At 35.7% G+C, this 23917-nt stretch overlaps 1 protein-coding gene across 18 annotated transcripts in view; it reads left to right on the top strand.

Moving 5' to 3' along the window:
• The window catches only part of EPB41 (erythrocyte membrane protein band 4.1), a 171959-nt gene that overhangs the window by 105501 nt on the left and 42541 nt on the right, over positions 1–23917 (top strand). For 11 of the 18 annotated variants that reach the window (XM_081055617.1, XM_081055618.1, XM_081055616.1 and 8 more), the window contains 5 exons: positions 6553–6640; positions 10985–11137; positions 13381–13478; positions 15919–16091; positions 19889–20094. In XM_081055617.1, the coding sequence (XP_080911743.1) occupies positions 6553–6640; positions 10985–11137; positions 13381–13478; positions 15919–16091; positions 19889–20094 (718 nt within the window). Of the gene's footprint in view, positions 1–6552; positions 6641–10984; positions 11138–13380; positions 13479–15918; positions 16092–19888; positions 20095–23215; positions 23273–23463; positions 23506–23917 lie in introns of all 18 variants that reach the window. The other 7 variants (XM_081055612.1, XM_081055611.1, XM_081055620.1 and 4 more) reach the window with 2 other exon arrangements.

Here is a 23917-nt window from a genome sequence, read left to right as displayed (position 1 = left end):
TATAGTTAAATTTTACACACTGCTTTAGCCCAGTAAGGTGAATGTCTGACCTTGGCCTTGCGGTAGTACCCTAAGTTATGCTAGCATGAGCTAGGTTACAGTGCTCCAAAGGGTCACACTGCTGAGAAATCCTGAATGGTTTTAGGAGGCTTTACCTGGTAGTAATAACCGTATTTCCCCGAAAATAAGACCTAGCCAGACAGTCAACTCTAATGCGTCGTTTGGAGTAAAAATTAATACAAGATCTGGTCTTATTTTACTATAATATAAGACCGGGTATAATATAATATAATATAATATATTATAATATAATTTAATATGATATAATATAATATACTGGGTCTTATATTAATTTTTGCTCCAAAAGATGCATTAGAGCTGATGGTCCGGCTAGGCCTTATTTTTGGAGAAACACGGTATGATTATTCCGACTTGGTTATTTGGCAGACATTTTCTCAGAAATGAAGTGAGCCAGTCCTTTAAGTAAAAAACTGACAGTATTTGTTGCTAATGACAAAATTCAAACTTTCAAGTGAAAATTAGAATTTTGGAAAATTTGTCTTTGCTACCATCATCTTGACAAGTTCCAAATACTTAAAGACTTTTCTGATGAAGTTGTGATGATTTTAATGAATGTGATTTTTTTCTTATATTGTGTGATGAAACATGTCAACATTTGGAAGACTTGCATTACTCAATAAACCAATATTTTTCAGATATGAACTACATGATGTAAATCATGCATGGGTAAAAAATGGTCCATGCAAAATGCAAGATAGACCAATGGAACACAGCATAAAAGTTCATTGATATGTTTTCAGCTTTCACATTGCAACTAACCTTTAAGAAACTGCCTTTGTTGAGTTTTGGTGTAGTATCAAAGAAGAATATTTTTAATTATCAATCCTTCCTTTTCTGTGTGAGATCAGATTTATTCATAATACTACCAAATCAACATACTACAACAGATTGAATGCAGAAGCAGATAGAAGAATCTAGCTGTCTTGTAAGCCAGACATTTAAAAAATTGTAAATATCGAAAACAATGTCCCTTTTTTAGCTACATTTTGGGAAAATATTTTTTTCATATAAAAAAGTTATGTTAAAATATGAGTTTATTATTATTTAAAGATTTAATAAATAATTTCAACTTTTTCTTAGTTTTAATTTCTAATATAGTAAATATTGATAGACATAACCCACATAAAGAAAAGCTCTTTGGAGTCCTCAGTAATTGTTAAGAGAGTGAAGGGATCCTGAGGTCAAAAAATTTGAGAACCACTGAACTAGGTAGTAAGACAGTTGCATGGGCTCTGGAGTCAGTCTGTATTACTTTGCATTCAGACACCATTCCTCATTAGCTTTATGATTCTTAGTAAGTTACTTATGTACTCTGAGCTTCAGTTTTCTCATCTGAAAAATAAAGGCGTTAATGTGAATTTTTTGATTGTTAAATAGGAAAATTCATGTAAGGTGCTTAGCACAATGGTTAGTATGTATTGAGGATTCAAATGTTTGCTAGGATAATAATAATTCTTAGTCTCGTTTTATAAGTGATGAATGTGAGTCTGGGTTTAGAGAATCACTCTTTGGAACGTAACAATTAAATTAAACCCAAAAAGGTGAAATTATCTCAGAGGACAGAGGGATATAGTCCAGTTGATGTTCTGTTTAGTATATGGATAGAAATTGAGCAATAATGGATCTCAATGAGTAGAAAATTTAGAGGTCTGTCATCTTGGAATTTACTTACTCCTTTTTGGAAAGGTTGGCAACCCTCATAAAGCCAAACGGAAGTTTTAATTATGTCCAACAACGTGGCGTTTTAACTAATCCAAAGAACCTCTGCTTAGGCAGAAGCATTTTACTATGCGTTGAAAAGTACAAGCAAATACTATCCTGCTGCTCAGATAAATGGAAGACAGCCTCCTTACATGGAACCCTTCATAGTGGCCCTTTGCCCAGACAGAGACTTTGGAGCTATAATTAACATTTTAAATTTACACTAGCAAATCAAGCTTTAAAATTAATTGCCCTTCATTTATGAGTACTAGGAAGGTATATAAACTTGTCAGTTGGCCACCTTAATTATTTGAAATCACAGTTCTTCGTGAAGAGATGCAGCAAACATTATTAAAAGGCTGTCACGTAACACTGGAACTTACTGAATGGCTCTATATCCTCACCCCACTTGCTCAAAATAAATACAGGGAAACTTTGTTGTAACTTTCCTTTTTAATGAGCAAGAGTTAACCAGTGCCAAAGCTCCCTGGTTAGGTTCTTTTGTAAGCTACAGCACTTTTCAAGTAGTAAATTATTAGGTGGTACTTAATAAATTCAAGACAGGACACTTAATGGTTTTGAGGTATCTAATCTTTTTCCAGATAATTTATTACTTGCAAGAGTTTTTTGAAAACTTAGGAAAAACCATGAGCTTTAAAATTCTAAGTTGAAAATAATTTAAGTTTAACATGTGATGTTACATTAGTAAAATATATTTGTTATACTTACATGCACAAATGTCTGTAGGTGGTGGGATTATAGGAAATTTTCTCTTTTTTTGTGCTGTTACTGATATTTTCCAAATTTTATGCAATGAATATATATGATTTTTATAATCACGTACATGATTTTGTTTTAAAGCCATTAGGTAGGGTAGAGCAAGGTAGTCATCCATGCAGAAAGGCAGTCTGGCTGGGGATACTGGGGACTAAGCAGGGTGGGGAGAGTGTTCATGGGTCAGGGGAGCAGCCTGGCGTGAAAAGTCAGAGTTCAAATAGGATGAACAGGGTAGTCATATGTGGGCACGTGGGTGGTTATCAGAGGCAGAGCAGAAAAGGGCATCCACATAGGAGTCAGGTCTGCATACGGTTAAGGTCATCCATATGGGTGGTACCTGATACAGGGTGTTGAAGCCTAAGCAGGGTTAGGATGTCCATGGAAGGGATGGCCTAACACCAGGCGTCAGAACCTGAGTGAGGGAAGGAGGACATCTATGTGTGGGGAGTAGCCCAGCAAGTCAAAGGAAAGGGCATCCCCATGGGGGAGGAGTCAGTGGCAGCAATGAGAGATTGCTTGTATATATACAGGAGGTTGATCAAATTAGTCAGGGTATTAAGGGGTAATAGGAGCCCTGTTTCTCACTATCAGTAAAGGAGTTACCAATTATGGAGAGGGAGAAACTAAAATGAACCCTGTTGTATTACATTAAAAGTGAAGGTTGCCATGTGAACTCATGGTTTCCAATAGATAGATAGACGTAGGTGTAAATAGGTACACAGGTGCGCACACACGCGCACACACACGTGAATATTCACATACTCTAACTCTACTTTGTGCCAGAAGGAGGTGCTCAAAAAATGATGGGAAATGGTCAGGACAGAATCCAGCTCGGAGAGGCTCTCACTGACCAAATCTGGGACAACTTAAATACAAAATAAATAAGGAAAATAATTGATTATATTGTATTGAATAAAATGAGAATCCGTGAGTCCATGCTGATATAAATAAATGAGTAAATTGAAAGTTTGATAAAGAATAGGATATTCAAAAGGTTTCAAACCAATGTTACCTCAGTAAATTTAAATAAAAAGAAAAAAATAAGGGGAAAATGTTTCAAAATACATTCCCACAAAATGCTTGTTAATTACAAAGAGATAAAAAGGAATTTCACAGAGGAGAAGCCTCGCAGACATCAGTGATCAAAGTGAGCATCATCCATGAAGGGACAAGTGGAAACTACGCTGTTACCCCCAAAATAAGAACTAGCCGGACAATTAGCTCTAAAGCGTCTTTTGGAGCAAAAGTAATATAAGACCCGGTATTATATTATATTACATTACATTACATTATATTTATTATAAATTATATGACCCAGTCTTATAGAAAAATAAGACCGGGTCTTATGTTTAGTTTTTGCTCCAAAAGACGCATTAGAGCTGATTGTCGGCTAGGTCTTATTTTCGGGGAAACACGGTATGTACTGCCTGATAGGCTGTAGTGAGAACCCAGGGTCACTTCTGTGATATTCCTGTCAAAGATGCATAACCTGAATCAACTCATGGAGAAACATCAGACAGGCCCAAATTGAGGGGCATTCTGTAGAATAACTAGCCTATAATCTTCCAAAGGTCAAGATTCTGAAAGGAAAGATTAAGAAACTGTTCCCGACTGAAGGAGACTAAAGAGACATGAGCTAAATGAAATGTGTGATGCTAAACTGGATCCTTCTGCTATACAGGACAGTTTTGAAACAACTGGCTAAACTTGAACGGGGGTAGTAATGTATTCCTATATATTTCCTAGTTTTGACCGTTACAATTGAGGTTATGTAAAGTACAACATAGAGAATATAATCAATAATGTTGCAATGACTATATATAGTACCAGGTGGGCACTAGAGTAATTGGGGGATCACTGCATAAATTGTATAACTGTCTAATAACCACTGTGCTGTACACCTGAAACTAATATAAAATAATACAGAGTATCAACTGTAACTGAAAAAATAATTTAAAAAATAAAGTATCAGCTAAACCTCAAATATAGATATTATTTTCAACTAATAAGGAAAGTCACAGTTTTAAAGTTAAAAGTTATCTTCTTACTACCTGCCCATAATACAGTTTTAAAGCATGCTTATTTAGAAAAGCAGCTAACCACTTAGCTTGAAATTTAAATTTGTATTCAAATTGTTGACCCTCATTAATGTCCCTTAGAGTTGGAAGAACGAATATAGGGAAGATTTGATCATGATTGCTCCATCTAACGTTTTAAAATCTGTCTTCAAATTCAAGTGATCAGAACTATTTCTCTTTTATGAGCAGCATAAGATGTACCACTGTCCCATCAGAAACCCAAGGTTGCAATACTCATAAACATTTTTATTTTACAAAGCAGTTTCACAACCATGACCTCATTTTATCCTACTAGTCACATTTATTCATTCAGCAAAGACACAAAAGTCATTGCCTATCCTAGTCTCTGAAAGTGGGTATTATTATCATTCTTACTTTATAGTTGGGATATTGAAGGAGATACCAGGTCACCACTGTTTAGTGCAGGAGCCAGTCCTGTGATGTGACTTGAGTCCTGTGCCTTAACCAAAGAGTCATAACTTGCCAATGACCACGTGATCCTTTGGGGTCTGTTTCTTCATCAGCAAAATGAAAATGTTGGATTCTGTAATCTTCAAGCTTCATTCCAGCTTCAATTCAAATAATCGATAATATTAATAGTAACAACAACAATAAAAATGACTGGGAGTCACCTTAAGTATGAAATACATAACTTGTGTGGGGGGAAAAATACCACTACAAAACTTCCCTGAGATGTTTTTAATGACTTGAATGTACAGACTTGCAAATGTGTTAATTTTCTCATTCTCCCTTTTTTATGTGTTAAATTTCAAATCCATTAGTAAATAGGATCCAGGAGTGATAGTTTAGCACTTTATGAAAAGTTTATTCAAGGATGCTGAGACATTAACAAATCTGCTGTCTCCTGAGATTTTTTTTTTTTTTTTTTTTTGGTTGTTCCAAGAAACCCTTTGTTCTTTTTAATGAGGGTAAAGGCAGATGGGTTTGGAAGAGGCTTCTTCCTCCTGTCAAATGAACAGGCCACTGCTGCTTTGTATAACTTGGAGTCTTATTTCCATGGTTTTTCTTTGGGGGTGTGGGTGCATTATTATTACTATGAAGTTATATTTGATTGGTCTGAATTGTGCAGCACTGTATCTTCCTCTTCAAAGCTAACATAACTGCTCATGGGCACCTTTCAAAAGAGAGAAAAGTTATAAAAGGACAAGGAAAGACCATCACAGTGAGTGTTTAAGACAGAGAGATTGATTATTTTCAAACAAATCGAATTCATTATACGCCTAGTAATGAAGACATCTTAATAACAGAGAAAGCCTCATTATCTACATGCTTCTATTAACCAATTTATTTTGTTTAGATCAGTGGGCAGGAACACCATCTGTTACCAGAAATTTTCTTTTCATCAAGCCTGCCCCCATTAAGAGTCTCCAGTTAAGTAACTTCAGCTGTCCTCTTGTTTAATTTCCATAATAATTCAGGGGTATGGAGAGCAAAAGGCAGCTAAGAGGATATTGTAAATTGTATCATGCCCTCAGAGGATTTAATTTGGTTACCCCCTTGGCAAGAAAAATTAGTGGGAGGAGTTTATGGGTGTTGGAGAAAAGGACTGAGGAGAGGGAAGGGCAGAACTGACGGTAGATGAGGCCGCTTTAAAGAAATTGTTTAGTAGGATTTTTTTTTAACTTTTTTTTCTGATAGCTTTTTGGTGGACTTTTTGTTTCTCCAAGATCTTTTTTTTTTTAAGGCATATATCAATTATTTAGACACAAGTAGTGATAAGAGCCCTTTTTCATAATATTCTACTTTCAGGTCTGTGAACTATGTCTACATATATATTGGTGTGTATATATATATCTCTATATACATATATATGTTTATGTAAAGTACAAATGTTATTGTTGTAAATGTTGGCACTGTGACACTGAAAGAGTTTTAAATGTTTGTTCTCTCAAAGGTCCATGACTCCAGCTCAAGCTGACCTGGAATTTCTTGAGAATGCCAAAAAGTTGTCTATGTATGGGGTTGACCTTCATAAAGCAAAGGTAATGGTAACTTTAGTCTTTATTAACATGCATATATCAGACCTGTGTCATATAATGCTTCTCTCCAACCTTTATCTGGGGTATTTTAAAACATTCAAAAGAGGAGCTCTCTAGAATTTTAAGTCTATCAATTGAATCAATTGTATCAAGTGTATAAATTGAATTGCCCCTTTGCAGTTTCATCAAAATGAAGTTTCACATTCAAGTCACTATTTTCCTAAAATACATATAGATTTGAAAATACGGAGTAGCAGCAATGTATGTTTCACATCCAACATCACCTGTATCAGAATCACCTCAGGTGCTTCGTAAATATGCAGATTCCCGAGCTCCTCCCAGATTTGCTGGACTGCTTTGGAGGAGAGGCTGAATCTCCAGATTTGATGAACATTCTGAATGATTCTCATTCATGCTTGAATCTGAGAACCATGGACCTAAGGTGGTGGTTCTCAAAGTGTGGTCTCTGAACCAGCATTTAGCATCATCTAGGAACTTGTTAGAAATGCACATTTCAGGCCCCATCCAAGAATTACTGAATCAGAAACTTTGTGGGTGGAGCCCAGCAATCTGCTTTACCAAGCTCCCCAGGTGATTCTAGTGCGCATGGCATGAACCACAGTAGCTCATTTATCTGCCCAATGCAACCTAACAGAATGAATACTTAAGGGAAGTGTCTTGACTTCTCTCGTTGTCACCTACTGAAATGGCTAGGGAGGTTGAGGAATTTGTGAGGAAAGGGCTAAAGGGATGATCTGAGGTTTATTTAGAGGAACTTAACGAGGATACATGAAGAGGGGACTCAAAACGATGTCCAGTGAGAAACAAGCAAAGAAATCGGTATACTTGGCCTACAAAAGAGAAAGTTAGGGGAGATACAATGTTTATCTTAGTGTACTTAAAAGATTAATATGTAAAGTAGAGGGGCAGGCCTGGTGGCTCAGACAGTTGGAGCTCCGTGCTACTAACACCGAAGGCTGCTGGTTTGATTCCCACATGGGCCAGTGGGCTCTCAACCACAAGGTTGCCAGTTCGACTCCTCGACTCCCGCAAGGGATGGTGGGCAGCGCCCCCTGCAATTAACAATGGCAACTGCACCTGGAGCTGAGCTGTGCCCTCCACAACTAAGATTGAAAGGACAACTTGATTTGGAAAAATCCTGGAAATACATACTGTTCCCCAATAAAGTCCTGTACCCCTACCCCAATAAAAATCTTTTTAAAAAAATGTAAAGTAGAGGTTTTACTATGCTCCAAGATATAAAACTAGAGCCAGTAAAATGGAAACTACAGGGAATTACTGTTCAGCTCAGTTTGACAAATTAACAATCAGAGCTATTCAAAGATGGGATGGGCTACCTCATAAGGTAGTGTGAGTGCTCTATCGCTAGAGGTATTCCAGGATAGGCAGTAGTTACTTGGGAGGAATTTAGAAAAGAACATTCAGACATCTGGCAGATGATTAGACTAAAATGACCTTTCAGGCTTCTCCCAACCTGAATATCTGACATCGGAAGTCTCTTCCTTATTTAAGTTACGTTAATTCTATAAAATTTCATTGCATATTGGTGGTTTTTCTTAAGATATTGCTCTGGATTTTTGGGGGGTTGGGCACTGTAAATTGAATCTATGTAATCTATGAATCTCTAAAGTAGATGGTGGTAGATCACATCAGATCAGATATATTTCCAGAACTGAAATTAATTTGGTTTTGCTTCTCAGTTCCTGTTGGAGGCTGGTATCGATTCAGTAATTATCAGGAAAGGATGAAGGAGTCAGGCAGCATGTTCCTTTCCTAAATGTGTAAAGCAAATTGTTTCTCCAAAACATATAATTGAGAGATATAGTTATATCCACAGACTTTAAGAACTTAAGAGGGCATCTTCTGGGAAATTCTGTTGCTTAGTCATTGAATTGGAGCTGTGTATAATTTCTGCTTCTCGACTGTGGTTGTATATACACCCATAGACACTAATATGTTTCTCTGTACTCATTTTGCGAAAAGAAGTATTCAAGAAGTGTATAACTCTGTGTTTTGATTACTTATCTAAAAAAAGTAATCATCTGTAGAGATTAACTCACGTGACATTTATTTTCTTTGAATTGCAGGCATAGATGATTAACATATATTTAATTTAAAAAATTTTCTCTAAGAGGCATGTAAATATGGCTTTATTTTATCTTAATATTCCTTGACTTGGGGATAATATTTATAATTTAATATACTTAACATTATAATTATATAGCAATTATATAGCTTACATAGCAATAAAGTTAACTCCTTTACTTATCATGATTTTTGGAGGGATGACCATTTTATCATTTAAACAGAAATAATTATAATTGTGTATGATGCTTGGTAGTATACATAGCCCTAAGCTCCAGCCTCCAGGAAGTCATGTAGTCTGTGGACTTAAGCATATATGTATATAGCACATGCAGCTATCAGAGCTACTATAGTAATTATTTACTGATTATGATACTGATAGGTTTGAATATTTTAGAACTGGGAGACCAAAATGAGAACATAAATACTTAATAAAATGTTCATATACAGACAGGCACGGTAAAAGTAAATTAGTGCCTCTTTTTGGATAATTAAGGAAAGCCTTTTTGGAAGATGCAGAGGCTCTGTTGGGAAGCCCTCTGGAAGATGGGAGGGCTATTGTGCAGGCAGATGAGGTGCAAGCCCAGTGACATTTCTCTGTGGCTTTGAGAGGTAGTGGTGGTGGCTATATTGCTACTTATGGCAGTTGATTCCGTCAGTGGGTAAGATGTGTGCATGTCCGTGTTTCTTGGACAGAGAAAAGCAAATGTTCCCTCAGAGTCACTAATGATAAATGAAATAATTGATGTTAATGGTTGAAAGTTTATGCCTAATGTATGTTGTTACTAATATACCTTGAAATTCCTTACCTTATCAACTAAAATGAATATAAATTGTTATAAAAAATCAGAAGCAAAGAATTTACTGATATTTGTCATAATAAATTATGAATAATAATGTGGGCAGGTAACAAACTCAGTGTAAACATTTATTGAGCATGTTGTCAATAACACAATATTTGGGGTGACACAGAAATGATTAAGACACAGTTTCCACCCTCAAGGACTGGATTACAATTTTTTCTAGTTTTCCTGATTATAAAGGTGGTATATATACCAGGGTTGCCAAAAAAATGTATACAAGTGGACACTTTGGTCAATGTTGATCAAGCAGTAGTTGGCTGTAATCAGAAGTGTCTGGACGCTGATGGTAACCACTTTGAGCACCTCTTGTAATTGCAGAAGTCAAACGTGACTTGTATTCATCTTTTGTTATTGGTATATATTGAGTATTATAATTTTAATAGTTTTTTCCTTTCTTAAAATGTGTGTACATTTTTTGGCACCCTCTATATTTATATATCTATATAATATATTACTATATAATAATCTAATTATGAATAATTTAATTGTTATTAGTGATAATGTATGTCCTATCCATACCTACTTATATGTGCCTAGAATATGGGATGATAATCCTGGATATTGTCAAATTATTACTGGGTACTATTGAGTATGGGAGGAGGAGTAGAATTTTATTTTACACATTTCTGTATTGTTTGAAGTTTTTTATATACATGTATTAGTTTTGTGATATTGAAACGTTTTCTTAAAAAGATAGTATATGTTTATTATAATTGGAAAGTATAGAAAACTTTCTTTCTAAGAAAGTTTATATAGTGAAAAATTGTTCACAATTGTACCACCTTAGAAATGTCATTATTAACAGTTTGGTATATTCCTCTTTCTTCTATGTATTTTTTTTATATTGTTGGCATAAATTGTATGTGTAGCTTTATCCTGCTTTATTTTGCTTAACATTACAACACAACATAATCATTTTCCCATTTATCTCCCAAATTCTATGTAACTATTTTAATGGCCACATTGTGTTTCACCAAAGGATGGACAATAATCTAATCCTGCTGCTTAGATACTTCAGTTATATCCAGTTTTTCACGCTTATAACATTCTGAACATTTCATTTATAAAACTTTTTCTGTAATTTGAATTATTTCCTTGGAACAGATTACAGAAATAGGATTACTGAGTCTGATTTGGACATTTTAAAGACATGCGTGATAGGTAATAACATTGATTTTTTTAAAAAAAATGTGGTAAAGTAATAACATTTTTACATAGACCAAATATTCCCATGGGTTATGATTGTTAGGTTAAGCTTTATTTTTCGTTGTATGCTTTGTAACTGTTTTTGGTTGTTATCTTCAGAGTATCTAATAATAATCAGCAATGTGTTGAGCCCTTTGCTCAAGACTGAGATGCTACCGCTTTTCTTTTTCAGGACTTGGAAGGAGTGGATATCATCCTAGGTGTCTGCTCTAGTGGCCTTCTGGTTTACAAAGATAAGCTGAGAATTAACCGCTTTCCTTGGCCCAAAGTGCTGAAGATTTCTTACAAGCGTAGCAGCTTTTTCATCAAGATTCGACCTGGAGAGGTACAGAATTTGTGTTTCTTTCCTCTTGAATTAAACACAGACCACGTTTCAAACATCTCTTCATTCCTTCTTATGTCATCTAAGAGATCTCTCCATAGCTAATTATGCAAGAGCTGATATTCTGTTTTCTAAATTAATCAGTCCTATAATGCTTCTTTTCTTCCTCATTACTGGTTTTCTGGGCATTTCTCTTTATGTAAGTAAAAATACCATGGCCAAAAGGGAAACTTGGATTGATAAACTTCTTCCTTGTTTACTCCAGATAAGATCTTGATGGAAAATATTTTTAAATTAAGTAGCATGAAATTTTTAAATAGCGAGGTTAAGTTACTCATGTTTTACACTACCGATCCTTTACCTCATATAATTAAAATTTATTTGTATGCGTGGCTTCTATTAGTTCCTGGGAATGTATTCTAGGGGCAAGTTCTAGATTTTTAATAGAGTTGTACGTTCAACTTTGTACCAGATGATTCAGTTACTAGTTGGTGGGCGAGTTTCAGGATATACTAATGCTCGTCAAATTTAATGTTTATATTAAAGAGTGTCACTGTATAGTGGAGAATTGTTTAAATAGGAATTAAATTTTTAAAAAACTTCTAGCTCCTACTCTGCCACCTACTAAGTAAAAGACCCTGGACAAATCCAAGGCTCAGCTTCTTTATCATTCAAGAGGGATAATTCCTCCTCTGTCAGGGTTGATTTGAAGATCAAATGAGATGACAGCTATAAAAGGTCTAAACAGGATAGCATCATACTGAGTAAAGTGTCTTTTTTTGTGTATATATCACCATCTGCTGGTGAAATGGCTCATTATTTGAGCATGGAAATACTGGATGTGCAGCCTTAAAAATCTCATAAAGATTATCACTGAAACATTTATTTAGTATCGTAATTATTTGCCTGTGCCTAACACAGAGCAATCAGTGTCTTCCCTCAAAGAGTTTCAAATCCAAGAGTCACTCAGTCAACAGATAATTACCAAGGGCTTTCATTCTGCCAGACACTATTCTAGGGGCTAGGAACAGTGAATAAAAGAGTCCATCTCTTAACAATCTTACATTTTAATGTGGGAAGGCAGGGGGTAAAATACACACACACACATACATACACACACGTACAAATATTAAGTATAATTGAAGTCCTTGATTTCTTTAAATGTCAACTATATAATGCATATTAAAATGCAGAATTCTTACTTTAAGAAAGCAATCAGGAACAACAGGATTTTGAGAAGTGTAGTATTAGAACTATAATAGATGATTTAGAAGTAGCATGATTTAGTGGAAACCATGAAATTCTGGTTCTGCCACTTAATAGCTGTGCCATTTAATAGACTGAGCAAGTAACTTGTCTGATCTCAGTTTTTTCATGTGTAATACTATTTAATGATAGTGTTATTGGCAGTGATAGGCACTAGAAATAAATGTCAATTTCCTTTCCATCTTAAAAAGTATGCTTACGGCAGAAACAAAGAGGCAAGAGACTAGCAGGGCAATGTTTCTAGTAGCCCTGGAAGGTTGTGGTTTGCTTCAGTCAAAGACATAGCTGGATAAATTAATGATCAATCAAAGGGAAAAAAGAGAAAATAATTCAAGAATTGGTTTGAGCCAAAATCTTTAGCTCCTGGGGTGGCCATTTGGCTCAGTAGGTTGAGCGCAGTGCTCATAACACCAATGTTGCCTGTTCGATTCACACATGGGCCAGTGAGCTGCGCCTTCCACAACTAGATTGAAAACGACTCGACAACTAGATTGAAAACAACTTGACTTGGAGCTGATGGGTCCTGGAAAAACACACTGTTCCCCAATATTCACTAATAAAAAAAATCTTTAGCTCTAAAGAATCATATAATATTTATTGATTGGAGGAATCATCCGCTATCCCATTCCTGGACCATTGAGTAGCTAGTAACCCAAGGAAGAGCAGTATCTGGACAATCAAAAAGTGACTTAATTATGACTCAGGAGAATGTACTCGTGTTTGTGTGTGTGTGTGTTTCTGAGCAAAATAAGATGCATAGATAATGTAAGATGCATTCCCTGTCTTCCTCGTTGTGAAGAAAGCCACCCTCAGTGAGTAAATTTCTCTTTTGATAAGTTGGAAAAAATTTCAACTATTTTTTCAACTAGGAATGTTCTTTTTATTCTCAATGACCTCTTCTGTAGCACCATATTTCTCTGGTCCTGTATCACTATAGTCAAATACTACTTTAGTTTGTATGTTTACTTGTGTTTTTATAGCAAGAACAGTATGAAAGTACCATTGGATTCAAACTTCCCAGTTACCGAGCAGCTAAGAAATTATGGAAAGTCTGTGTAGAGCATCACACGTTTTTCAGGTATTATTCTCACTTATGTATTTTTCAAGGGTAAATGATTTACGCATGTTCTATTTTCATCCTGCTATTGAAATTCCTGTCTTTGTATGGCTGGCATTCTTGTATTTAGCTTAGGTGAGATCATCTTAAGCAAGACAAAATGAATCCAGTTCTCCTTTGGATTGGAAAACGTGCCTCATTCCCAGAGCACCCTTCTGTGTATGGTAGAAGGAGGAGAGAGGTGAGGAATAGGAACCTGTGTTTCCCAGGGGCTCTGTGATTGCCCTGACTGCAGCTGAAATCAGTCCTCTTTGGGGGAGGTACCCTGACTTACCTCCACATGCAATTTCTCTAAGCAGTGCTTACCTACTTTCTGTGGGGCTTTTAACTGGAAGGTTAACGGATAGAAAGCTGATCATTATCTTGAATCTAATCAGCCCCAGAAACGGAGCACAGAGAGCTATCTTTGAAGCCCAATTGTATCAGAGAATCACAAGACAGAAGAAAGTTTCATCTCTGCTTTTCAAGAAGCCGAATCATTAATACCCTGTGTTCCTTTACCTAGCATTTTCTGTGTGCTTACCCTTTGTGTAGGCACTGTGCTGGGTGTTGGGAATATACCACCCCATAGTTCTAGTCCCCATCCTGATGGAACATACAGCCTAGCAGAGAATACAGACCTTAGATAGATAATTACTTGTCTTAGATAGATAATTACTTATCACCCAGCTTCAGTATGTATCACCCCACCGCCTGTGTTTTATCTATAGGCCCCACCCACTTCTTGCCACTACTTCCCAGATCATTTTGAAGCAAATCTGAGACCTCATGGCATTCATAAATAAACTTGACTCTGTATGAATGACTCTCAAGAGAGGGAACCGTGCTCTCTTTTTCTTCTATTTGTACTTTCATACCATACTTAGCACTGTAGCATATCGGACAGGAAGAAAAGTCAGGGAAAATAACAGTTCATTTCTCATTTCAAAATAGAACACAAGGGTACATTTTACACCTGATTAAAAAATCTTAATTATTGACATGAAGAGATTTCTGTGTGCTTTCATCATCCTCTTTTTAAAAAATCAAACCAAGAAAATAAGAGTTTTAAAAAGGGTAAGGAAGAGTGAAAAAAGTTATTTTGAACATTTAGTATCTGTGGTATAGATTTCAGCTATAGCCAATGTATATTTACATGCAGGATAGCATATTTAAATCCACTGCATCAAAATAAGAGGATTGTATTAGCATATAATGCTTTGTTACATAAAAGAAAGTCGGTATTTGATGAATTAAACTACCTCCAGGGGAAAAAATACTCTTTTTTTGATAGTATTTGATGTAGTAATTTATGTATTTATTTAGCAAACATTTATTGAGTGCCAAATTCATGCCAAGCACTATACCAGAAGTGAAAACAGAAAGATGAATAAGTCGTAGTCTTTATCCCTTACCGTTAGAGAATTCACAGTCTTGTAGTGGAGACCAGCACATAAATTGTTTCAGTTCAGTGTGGTAAATGCTGTGGCAAAAGAGAGCACAGGCTACTGCATGAAAAGAAGATGGGGCAGCCGTATGGCTCAGTTGGTTAGAGCACGAGCTCTGAACAACAGGGTTGCCGGTTCGATTCCCACATGGGCCAGTGAGCTGCACCCTCCACAACTAGATTGAAGACACAAGCTGCCACTGAGTTGCCAGAGAGGCGGCGGATGGCTCAGCTGGTTAGAGCATGAGCTCTTAACAACAAGGTTGCCGGTTCAATTCCTGCATGAGATGGTGGGCTGTGCCCCCTGCAACTAAAGATTGAAAACAGCGACTGGACTTGAAGCTGAGCTGTGCCCTCCACAACTAGATTGAAGGACAATGACTTGGAGCTTACGGGCCCTGGAGAAGCACACTGTTTCCCAACACTCCCAATAAAAATTAAAAAAAAAAAAAAAGATGAAGACGGGGCTTCTTAACTGCATTGAAAATACACTAAATAACCTATTAAATAGGTTACCAGGCATTGAGTTTGGAGTGCGTTTGACAAAATTATTATTCTAGTAGTGTGAACAAAGAGCTCTGGCCTTAGACTACCCAACCTCTTAACAGCTATGTGACCTTAAGCAAGTAACTTCTTTTTTGAGGTTCAGTTTCTTTATCTATGAAATGATTACAATATTATAGAGACATAGTGAAAATATTACAGTGCTATAAAAGCATTTTGAAAACCGTCAGGCCCTATCTATAGAGATATAAGATGATATTATTATATAGGCCACATAAATTATACATGTTGCTTTGAGAAATGACAGAATTAAAATACTGTTTGCTTGATTAGAAATCTGTCTTAATAACTATAAGGAAACTATGGGAATTTTGAAACTTTATTAAATCTTGCATTTTTGTCCTTAATCTCAGTCTCATAAGAGCGAGGTAATATATATAATATATGATTATTATGGTTTTTTCCCCCTAGGCTTACATCTACAGACACCATTCCTAAAAGCAAATTCCTTGCACTGGGATCCAAATTTCGATACAGTGGCCGAACCCAGGCTCAGACCAGGCAAGCTAGTGCTCTGATTGACAGGCCTGCCCCACACTTTGAACGTACAGCAAGCAAACGGGCGTCCCGGAGCCTTGATGGAGGTTTGTATTGAATATTGATGATTTCTTGTGACCCTAATTCTTTAGGGAGAGGTAAAGGAAGTACAGTTATCTATAAGAGAGCCAAATTAAAGAATGTCAGTGGTAAAATGAAATAGATCTCACTCATTGTCTAATTCAGTGGAGTCAAGAAAATGAGAACTAAGGTTCAGGGACAGTAGTAACTAGATTAAGTTTCCGCTGTTAGGTAGTCGTAGATGGAACACCACCAGAGTTAGAATTAGAATTCACAATCTCTACTGCACAGTGAAAACCTAATGTAGTATACCAAACTGAAGCTCTCTTGAATGTTTTTAAATAATTATTTTTTTCAAGTTGAAAAGAGGAAAAGGGGCTGCCTCAGTAAAGCAATCATTTACAAAATTTAGATCGTTTGTCATGTGGCAATTATATACAGAAAAAACAATCCTATTATTGGAGTCTCCAAATTTTGTTTAAATAAAAGAGGGAGGAAATAAGTTTTATGATTGTATATACTGACAAAATCTGTCTGAATTTTTCTAAGTTTAGTCTCAAGGATTTGAGAGCATTACTGAAACGAAATAACAAGCCAAAAAAAAAGGTGGCTAATAAATAAAGTTCAGAAGGTAATAACCAAAGTAGAGTATTGCTGAGTACATTTATTAAGGACTCATCAATGTGCAGCTCTATGCTATCTATTGTAAAAGTGGTGCATGTTACAGAAGTTAAAAGTTTGAGTCCTGGAATCAGACAGAGCTGGTTCCAATCTCAACCCCTGCGTTTATGATCTATCTTCTTGGGCAAGTTACTTAAATCTCTGCACTTCAGTTTTCTCATTCATAAAATGGGTATAATCATGATATAATACTACCTCAGAGTTTTCATGAGGAGTAAATGAGATAATATACTAGGTATAATTGCAAAATACAGTGAATGTTTAAATTAAAAAAAAACTTATTATAGTAAAAGACACATTGCCATTAATCCCCTTCAAAATGTTCCCCCTTGCTTCGAACACACTTAAGATCCATAGATGACTTCTGTGGGCCTTCAGAGTCATGGGCCTTCTGATAATAGAACTACTGATTCATTGCATATCTATTGTACCTGTATTATCCTAGCAGAAAATGGTGCTGGTAAGTTACAGAGCCAAAACTAGAATGCCAGTCTCCTTTTACTCAGTATGATGGTTTTGAGTTTTACTCTTTACTCCTCTAATATATAACCAAGTTTCTGCTGTTGTCAGACAAGAGCAATATAATACTGGAGTTAATGGGTCCATAAGAGTATCGCACCCAGCATGCTTCTTTGTCTAGACCTTCGGAAATGGGAAATAATTGAATTTTCAAGTTAAATGTTATCTATATGTACATCAAAATCTTTCAATAGCTAACAAATGAATTCAAACTGAGGAGCCAAAACATCTTAAAAAGTAATCACTACTTTCAACACTGTGAATATACTAAAAAGCATTGAATTAGACACTCTAAACAGGTGAATTGTATGGCATGTGAATTATATCTCAATAAAACTGTTTAAAAAAACAACCACAGTTACCACCATGATTCTTTGTTGTGATCCTGATCCATAGTTTGTAGTCTTCTTATTGAGAAAAGGAAATTTGCCTCTCTCCAGGGCTCCGAGGTGATGTCTTTCACTTGAATTGCATATCCATGTATATACATAATTAATTTTTCACCAACATACGCTTGAAATAATATGAACCCATAACAAAAGAAATATAAGGACTTAGGTATTAAATGTTATTAATATTTGGGATTTATAAAGTATTTTTATATCCATTGAGTATATGCCTTCTCTAGCTATCCTGTAGAGTTAGTATCTTCCACATATTACAAATGATGGAACTTTCTACCTCTGTTTCTAACTGCCAGTTTTCCACACTTATACCTATTTTTCCACATACAGTACAGATTGCCAGGGCTAGAAATGCTGAAGACATAAATCATTTGGCTCTGTAATATTAGTATTGGATTAAAACCAAATGCAAGTAGCAAAATAACACATGGTGAAAGCATGGGCTATGTTTCTATGATGCCAGACAGAGTTGAATTAATTCTTTGAGAGGAGGTGTGAATCCACATGTATAATGACACTTTAACACAACTGTGAGCAAAATATTTTGTTACGTTCCCCTGTGTTGTTGGATTTGGTCTTCCATCTGCCATTCTGGCATTGACTGGCTTAGAATAGGACTCTAAGGGAGCAGACGGACTTGCAACAGGGCACAGAGTTTTCATTGAAAGGTAAAGTAGATTTTTGTATGTCTGCTGTTTTTCATATGTATCCTCTGAGGAATGATTTCTTTCACTGGAGATCATTACGGGCTAATGAGCATTTCTTTCTTGGTGTTGTGTGTATGAAGCAGTTGTGAATTTCAATTTTGTTTTAATCTGTTGTGATTCATGGAATTTCTTTGTTTTACCAAATCCTTACTGCTAATAAATCTAAATTTATTAGGATAAATTAAGTTCAGTATACTTAGTTTAAGAAGGCAGGAAAGCATGAAATAAAAATTGTGGTTTCCATGCAAAATAATTAAAATTTAAAAGTCTCAGAAAATACTAGAAATATTAAATCATGTGGAAACATACTACAATCCTAGACATTGCCAGGTAAGTGAGATTTTACTACGAAGTGTATAGGTGTTTTCATCCCTGGAAAAATGAAGATTAAAATAATAAAAAGAATGTGAGTGAGTGTTTTGAAGTAAGCGATCTGAAACTCAGATACCCAATAGTGCAAACTAAAACAACTATTAACGCTGAAAAGATCAAGCTTTTGCCATAAGCCTATTTTGAATATTCTCTCCAAAACAGTCTACATATAGCCTTTTCTCAAAATCACGTTTTGTTAACTTCAGCAACATTGGCCTGTAAACACACTTGGATGCTTGTGCCCCCTCCCACTTCTCTCCCCACTTATGACAGCCCAAAATGTCTCTAGACATTGCCATATGTTCTCGGGGATGGGTGTGGGGGCAAAAATTACCCCTGGTTGAGAACCACTGCGCTAATTATAGTAGAGAATAGGAGTTATAATACAAATTGATAAGATTCTGGGAGACAGTAGGACAGAACTCAAAAGGTTGGGATGTTTGTTTGTTTGTTTGTTTGTTTGTTTGTTTGTTTGTTTGACTAAAGGCCAAAGGTTTTGAATTCATATTGTTTTAATCAAATGACTTATTAAAAAGAAAAGTGTATGGTTGAAAGATTTGCCCTTAAACAAGCATCAGAAGTGTACATGTCTGAGAAGATCCATTTATCAAGTTAATTTGTAAATCATTCCAAGGACGCTTCACAGAAGAAATCAGACTTAATCCTTTTTTCCTAGAATATAGTTTTAGGTTCCTGACATCACCTATAAATTAATAGATCTTTATTTCAAAAAGTCTTCATGGAAGAAATCAGACTTTAATGAGCCCCTTTTTCCCCTCCATAGACTATATTATAGGTTCTTGAAACTAACAGATTGCAAAGTTAAACAATCTTGCTAACTTTTTAATAAAATGAACTTTCAGTTTCTTATTTTGATGTCAGCACTTCCACCCCCACCCCTCCTTTATGGAATAGGATCGCCAGCACATTTTAGCTTTTCTATTGAGGGTTCTTTTAGCTTTCTTATTGCATCAGTTACCTGGCAGAGCACTAATTTATGTTTTTTCCTTCTGTATGTATGATAGCCCAGCGGACACTAACACTCGTGTGTGTCCTGGATTCACAATTATTTCACCTGGTGACTTTGAAGTGGTCCAGTGACTCTTGCCTTCACTCTTTTTTCCTTTCTTCGCATAACAGCGGCTGTTGATTCAACAGACCGAAGTCCTCGGCCCACCTCTGCACCAGCTATTGCTCAGAGTCAGGTCACAGAAGGCATTGTCCCAGGTGGACCTGCCCAAAAAACAGTGGTTTCCAAAACACAGAAGGAAACAGTGAAGGTTGAAGACAAAAAGGAAGAAGCACAACCTGAGCAAGCTGAACCAGAGCCCGCAGAAGTGTGGAAGGTATGTCTTAAGTTCAAGAATCTAGCTAATTCACTTTCTGATTTAGAAGTGTTAACTCCTTGACCAGGAAGGTTTTCAAAGCATTGATTCTCGTAGAATCCTAACAAAGTTATTTCTTCGTCACTTTGAAAGAAGATATCTGTCGTGAAGACTGTCAGCTATCCCAGAAGTTTTCACATAACCCACACCTTTACTCAACTATATCTAAAAAAATGAGTCTATAAAACACAGCAACATTGTGATCGTGTGCTTTTAAAAATGCTATTAAATGCCTTTAAAAATGGTTTTTACTCATCCAGAAGGAATCCACACTTTTCAAGAGAAAGCTATGCTAGTATGATTAAAGTATAATTTGATTTCCGAAGATGGATAGATGTGTAACATATCCACAGAATATCTGAGTTTTACATAAAACACATCTATGTGGTTGTTCAAATCTTAAGCAGTTTTACAAAAAGGGGAAGATCCATTTTGTAGGAGGTTATACTTCTGAGTTGATTGTACCCACAGTCAACTGAACCTTGTTAAAAACTTAATTAGCAGATTTCCCAGGAGTACAGTAACTGGACTGATCTTTAATGTGTTGGTAAACTTTTTAAACACATGTAAGCAGTGATGGAGTTGAGGTGTTAGTTTAAATTTATTAAAGTAAATACAAGTCTCACTGTTGACAACAGGAATTAATAGATGCAGTGTTTACAAGAAAAATGACATTTTTATGTGTCTGTTAAGAAATTTAAAATCGTATAAGACCTTAGTAAGTTCTCTGACCTTGGCAGATGGATTAATCTTGTTCTTTTGGAGCTAGTTCAGTATCTAGTTTATTCATAGAGCAGAGGCTAATCTGACTCTGTTTTGATTGTATTTTTAAAAAGAAAGAAAGAAAACTGCTCAGTATGACATGCAGTTTTTACTGTCCTTTTGAGAATAACTTGAGCCCAGAAAGAAAAAACAGTTGAATGGAGGGTGATTGCATTTTTGTACCTGGCCAAATGTGCGTGACATTGGCCATCAGGTTCAGTTTCAACAGTGCCTCTTTAATGTTAGATACCTCAGTTTTTAATGTTAGGCTATCTCACCTGGAACTTTTGAATGTTCTACTCACTGTAAAGTGTGGATTACTGGAGTTGGCAAATGAATCTTGAGTGGCTAAGATTCCTTTGGCTTTCTACAAACTTACTTGTTCTTTCACCTATAAGCAGACACAAGTTATCGTCAAGAATATGTTCTCTTTGCTCTTGGGACCTCAGCAGAGTGGAGAGATCACTTTCTGGTATATACTCCCCATTGAAGTGCCAGTAGGGGGTTTTCTTGCCAATGAATTATATGTAGCATATGTTTTGAGATAGTTGTGTCGAGATCAGACTGAAAGCGACCTCTAATAACCTATCATTGTAATAGTAGTAACAGAATTAAAAGTGACTCTGAGCTGATTTTATTTGTAGCAGTTAGAAAATAATTATGGAATTTACCTGAAGCCATATTTATTATATAAAGCAACAGTAGTAATAAAGTAGGCTTGTAACTGTAAATTTCATTACTTAACACTAATTTGGTTAAGTAATGACAGTTTTTTGGCATCTTGAGTCATTTTGCAAATGTGGAGATAGTATCTCTCCCCCATGTCTGTCTTTATCTCTAATGCTCTCTGTAGGGCCATACACAGAACTGCTGTTGCTACTTGGCCTGCATTCTTAGACTGACGCAGAGGCTTTCAAGTTCTTGCTGTTGGATTGCTAAGGACCCAAAACAAAAAGTCACTATTCATTTACATAAGTCATTTAAACTTTATGAATAATTAAAAACTACCATTTGCTAAGCATTCACAACTCTATGAAGATATTATCTCCATTTTATCAATAAAAAGCTTAAACTCAGAGACTAAATTTAGTTTAGTTGCTAATGACCACACAGCAAGTATACCGGGTTTTCAGAGTAGAAATGACCCAAATCATTAATTAATTACCCCTGGTGGTTGAAAGTGCTATTGCTGAATGTGCTTCTGATTTGAGTGTCTCTAGGTTTGGTGTTATCTTATGTTCTTCACATTCAGTCCTAGAGAAAATAGCACAAGGACATTGTACTCTGAGGTAATGCTGCCAAGTGTGATTGAAAAGAATATGTCAAATCCAGGATTGATGAGGTTCTGTAAAGAACATAATGATACAAAGGGATTGAGTTGACCCTTGCAAACAGATTTCTAATTCTGAAATACCCAGTGCTTTAGGCATTGCTCACTTTATTATACTTCCTCTTAATGGTCTGTCTAGGGTTTTTTTTTCTTCCATTTATTTATACTTATTCCATGTGGGGTATATAAAATGACGTTACTCAAGGTATTTTAAAGCTAAGCACAAGGCGTTAGTTATTCTTTTCCTAGTATTAAGGATGAATCTTACCCGTCCACCAAACAACATGGGCTCCAACTCCCTACAGAGGAGATTACAGTGTGCTGAACGTTGCAGCTGAGCCCCGAGAGTGCTTATTTATAAATCAGCCTTGGAAATAATTGCATGCATTAGTAACAATTTGGATTGAGTTTAGTTTGGTGTTTTGTTGTCTAATAAACTCAAGGGTGAAATCGCCTCCTTAAATATATTGATCAACTAACAAAATGTTTTGTATTTACCTGCTTGGTGTTATATGTGGTTTATTACATGTGTGCTTTAATTGTAAAGGCTTTCTTTTTGTTTTTAACTATCATGTATGTCATACATTGATGTCTTTATTTGTAAATTTGTCTTTAAATGTTATTTAAGGTACTTCTAGGTCATGAAAAAGCAAAACAAAACATATGGCTTATTTAAGCCTCATGATTATTTTTAATAAGTACTTTTTTATAAATATAAAAATGTTATGTTCATCAATAGAATAATTACCTTAATGTTCTTATTTGATCATTTGGCTGTCCATATCACAGCCTTGAAAATGTGATGATGAACTAACGGACTGCTGTTTGGCGTAGTGTCCTTCCATGCAACACCCCCTGAGCCTGCATCATGGTGGTTACATATCAGCTTACTTCTCAACCAGCTTAAAGATGCGGCTTATTTGGAAACAATGCTGTTCATAGAAACCTACTAACCTAAAATGTTTTTACCACTTTATTTCTTAAATGTAGGTGGAAAAAACCCACATCGAGGTCACAGTACCCACCTCAAATGGTGACCAAACACAGGTTTGTGCCAGTAGGCCACTTGTTCCTTTTCCCCTTCCTCCTCAATTTTTTCTTCTCTCCCACTCCCCTCTCCTTAAAAAAAAAAAAGAAAAAAAAGAAAAAAAAAGAAAATTATAAAATGAAGACTTAAACAAATTCAATGAACCAATATTTTATCATTTTTCTTTCTTTTTTAAATAATGGCAAAACAGAAGCTTGCAGAAAAAACGGAAGATCTGATAAGAATGAGGAAGGTTAGCCATTTTTCACTTTCCCAAAACTTCATTAGCATCACCCATGCTGACTTTTACAGTGTATTAAAAAGACAGTGATCCATTCTTTTCATTGATTTCTTAATCAGAAATTACTTTCAAATAACAGGTATTATAAGAAATTATAATCCTACACTATATATTGAACATTTTCATTAACATAAACTTTCCCATAGGGGAATATCTTTTGAAACACAGTGAAATAATTAGCAAAGGCCAAATCTATCCTTTATATTTAAACTTTATAAGAAATATTCCACAATGGCACCATATTCTTGAAATCGTTGACAATAGTTTGTACACATTTATTATGGAAACCATCATAGCAGCAACTCCGAGTATTGTTAATAACTATGGGTTTAGCTGCTCAATGCCTCATTCTTCCCATCTGTAG

This window comes from Rhinolophus hipposideros, assembly GCF_964194185.1.
Source record: "Rhinolophus hipposideros genome assembly, chromosome: 8".
Classification (NCBI taxonomy): domain Eukaryota; kingdom Metazoa; phylum Chordata; class Mammalia; order Chiroptera; family Rhinolophidae; genus Rhinolophus; species Rhinolophus hipposideros.
Note: the sequence above shows the minus strand (reverse complement) of the source record. Positions and strands in the feature narration are given on the sequence as shown.